Here is a 3283-nt window from a genome sequence, read left to right as displayed (position 1 = left end):
ATCATCCATGAAAATTTCGATACCCCTTTCCACCATATCTGAAAAGATAGCCATCATGCACCGTTGAAATGTTGTTGGTGCAGTACATAGTCCGAATGGCATTCTCCTGAATGCAAATGTGCCATAGGGACATGTGAATGTTGTTTTCTCTTGGTCCTCTGGTGCAATAGCATTCTGATGGTACCCTGAATACCCATCCAAGAAACAATAATAACTGTGGCCTGCTAATCTCTCAAGCATTTGATCAAGGAAATGCAAAGGAAAATGATCCTTCTATGTAGCCTTGTTGAGCTTACGGTAATCAAAACAAATTTTCCACCCCATCCCAGTTCTCGTTGGAATGAGTTCATTGTTTTCATTTTTTAACACAGTCATACCACATTTTTTCGGTACCACTTGTACTGGGCTCACTCATGCACTATCAAAGATTGGTAGATCACCCCAACGTCCAACCATTTAGGAATCTGTTCAAGTACAACCTCCTTCATTGCTGGATTGAGTCTTCTCTGAGCATCTATAGATGGTTTGTTGTCTTCCTCCAATAAAATTTTATGCATTACTGTTGAAAGACTTATTACTCTAATATCCGCCAATGTCCACCCAATGGCCAATTTATGATCCCATAAGACCCTCAACAATTTTTCCAATTCTGTTTTTGAGAGGTCAGTTGAAACAATTACAGGTAAAGTCTCTTTCTCTCCCAAATATGCATAACATAATTGCTCCGGAAGAGCCTTTAATTCCAACTATGGTGGTTGTTGAATGGATGTTAATGGTTTTTCAGGCCCCTCTGCTAACTCTTCAAACTTCTTCCTATATGGTTGGTAAGAATTGATCCAATTTACATATTCTCTCATCTCAGCATCATCATCATCTACCTCATCACCTATTAACACTGCCTCTAAAGCATCACTTCGCACCCTTCTTTTCGAGATTGTCTTCTCTATCACATCCACACTATAGCAACTGTCACTAGCCACCGGACACTTCATTGCCTTCAAGAAATTAAATACCACCTCATCTCCTTGAACTCTGAGTTTAAGCTCTCCCTTTTGAACATCAATGAGAGCTTGGCCTATGGCTAGAAATGGTCTACCAAGAATAATGGGCACATCTATATCCTCATCCATGTCAATCACGATAAAATCAGTAGGAAAAATAAACTTATCCACCTTCACAAGAACATCTTCAATGATACCCCGTGGATGCTTCACTGATCGATCTGCTAATTGTAGAGTAACTGTTGTTGGCCTTGCCTCTCCCAAACCAAGTCTTCTGAACACAAATAAAGGCATCAGATTAATACTCGCCCCCAGATCACATAAAGCATGCTTACATTTAAATTTTCCAATTGTGCAAGGTATAGTAAAGCTCCCTGGATCTCTCAACTTTTGGGGTAGCTTCCTCTGCAATATTGCACTACATTCTTTAGTGAGCGCCACAGTTTCATAATCTTCCATCTTTATTTTCTTAGACAGAATTTCTTTCATGAATTTTACATAAGTGGGCATCTGCTCCAAGGCCTCAGTAAAAGGAATATTGATATGCAGCTTCTTAAACACCTCTAAAAACTTAGAAAATTGTTTATCAAGAGTAGTTTTTCTAAGTCTCTGAGGATATGGAACTCGGGCTGGTTGGTCAACAACAACTAGAGGAACTTTCTATGTACTCTTGTAATTTTCAGTGACCCTTTTCTCTGCTGTATCAGACTTTTCACCCAAATCTTCATTCTAAACCACTGATTGTTGAACACTGGGCTGCTCAATTTGTTTACCACTCCTCATAGCAATTGGCTAAACTTTCTCCTTAGGATTGACTTCAGTGTTACTAGGCAAATTACCATGTGGTCTGTTATTAAGCATATTAGCCAACTGCCCCACTTGTGTTTCAAGATTTCTGATAGAAGATCTAGTCTCTGTCATGAACTGAGTTTGAGTGTTGGTGAGGGTCAATAATGCAGCTTGCAATTCATTAGGTCTTTCTGGTGGAGCTTGATTCATTAGTTGTTGAGGCCTAGGCTATTGTGATGATGAGGCTTGATTCACTGGTTGTTGTGGCATATTCTGCTGAAAGTGACCCTAAAACTGAGGTTGCTGGCCCTGATTATTTCTCCAAGAAAAATTGGGATGATTTCTCCACCCAGGATTGTAAGTGTTGGAGAATGGATTGTTGAATGGCCTCTGAAAATTTCCCACAACTTGAACCTAAGCTTGGTCCATAGGGATGTTATTATTATTACTGACAAGACACTAATCAATAGAGTGAGGACCACCACAAATTTCACACCTAGCTACCATCTGAACTGCATTAGCAGATACAGTGTTCTGCTGTAATTATTTTGTCAAGGAGGCCACTTGTGCTGTCAGAGCAGTAATTGCATCAAGTTCATGCACCACGGCTACCTTTCTAACGCCAGATGACCTCTCATCAGACCACTGATGATTATTTGTGGCTATATCCTCTAGCAGCTCATATGCTTCATTGGCACTCTTACTCATGAATGCCCCACCAGCTGCAGCATCAATAATCGTCCTTGTTGTACCACACAACCCGTTATAAAAGTTGTGAACCAGCATCCCCTTCTCTATACCATGGTGGGGGCATTTCCTCAATGGCTCTTTGAAACGCTCCCAGGCATCATATAATGACTCCCCATCCATCTGATAGAAGTTATTGATTTCTCCCCTCAATTTAGCAGCTTTCGAGGGAGGAAAGAACTTAGCCAAAAAATTATGAGCAAGGTCTTGCCAAGTATTAATAGAATTTGCCTGAAGTGAATTAAGCCAACTCTTAGCTCTTTCCCGCAGAGAAAATGGGAAGAGTCTCAACCTTATAACATCATCACTGACCCCATTGTATTTATGGATGCCAAAAATCCACCAAATAAAAAATCTCTAGTCCCTGGTTGGAACAGAGGGATAAAGGCCACTTAATCATGCAATTGGACTCGAGCCTATAGGCCTTTTTGAATACAGGAGATTGTCTCATGAGAAATGTGGATGCTCGAAATTCAACAATTATAAAAAGGCCAAAAGCGCGTGATAGGCTCCCATAAACGCCTCATGGGTACGCCCGATATGCTATGGGCATATCGCACCAACTGTTTAAGGGCCCCATCTCGCGCCCCTACACGACACGGCCTCGCTTGTCCCCGCACCACGGTCTCGCGTACCACCAAGGGCTTGTGCGCGCTGGCCGCGCGACACCACCAGGATCCGTGCATGCTGGCCATGCGACACCACTAGGATCCGCGCACGCTGACCGCGTGACACCACCAGGATCC

The 3283-nt window shown here is 42.1% G+C and overlaps 1 protein-coding gene and 1 non-coding gene across 2 annotated transcripts; one reads left to right on the top strand and one right to left on the bottom strand.

Annotated features, from left to right (window-relative positions):
• Nucleotides 1–746: 746 nt before the first annotated feature.
• LOC133824321 (uncharacterized) lies at nt 747–2000 on the bottom strand. Its single transcript, XM_062257198.1, has 2 exons — nt 1841–2000; nt 747–1564 (listed from the first exon to the last, which is right to left on the bottom strand). Exons 1-2 carry the CDS (start codon nt 1998–2000, stop codon nt 747–749), a joined length of 978 nt encoding a protein of 325 aa, XP_062113182.1.
• Nucleotides 2001–2586: 586 nt separating this feature from the next.
• On the top strand, nt 2587–2693 carry LOC133827956 (small nucleolar RNA R71). The gene has a single exon (XR_009890604.1). It is a non-coding gene; the product is annotated as a small nucleolar RNA R71 (small nucleolar RNA).
• The last annotated feature ends 590 nt before the right edge of the window (nt 2694–3283 follow it).

This window comes from Humulus lupulus, chromosome 3, assembly GCF_963169125.1.
Source record: "Humulus lupulus chromosome 3, drHumLupu1.1, whole genome shotgun sequence".
In the NCBI taxonomy this organism is placed as follows: Eukaryota; Viridiplantae; Streptophyta; class Magnoliopsida; order Rosales; family Cannabaceae; genus Humulus; species Humulus lupulus.
Note: the sequence above shows the minus strand (reverse complement) of the source record. Positions and strands in the feature narration are given on the sequence as shown.

What these genes read in the sequence shown, in the direction of transcription:
- LOC133824321 (XM_062257198.1), bottom strand. Translation starts at nt 2,000, where the DNA reads ATGAATCAAGCTCCACCAGAAAGACCTAATGAATTGCAAGCTGCATTA. An exon ending in GCTTAATAACAGACCACATG is followed by an intron (nt 1,565 to 1,840) that starts GTAATTTGCCTA and finishes CTAAGTTTTTAG; the next exon opens with AGGTGTTTAAGAAGCTGCAT.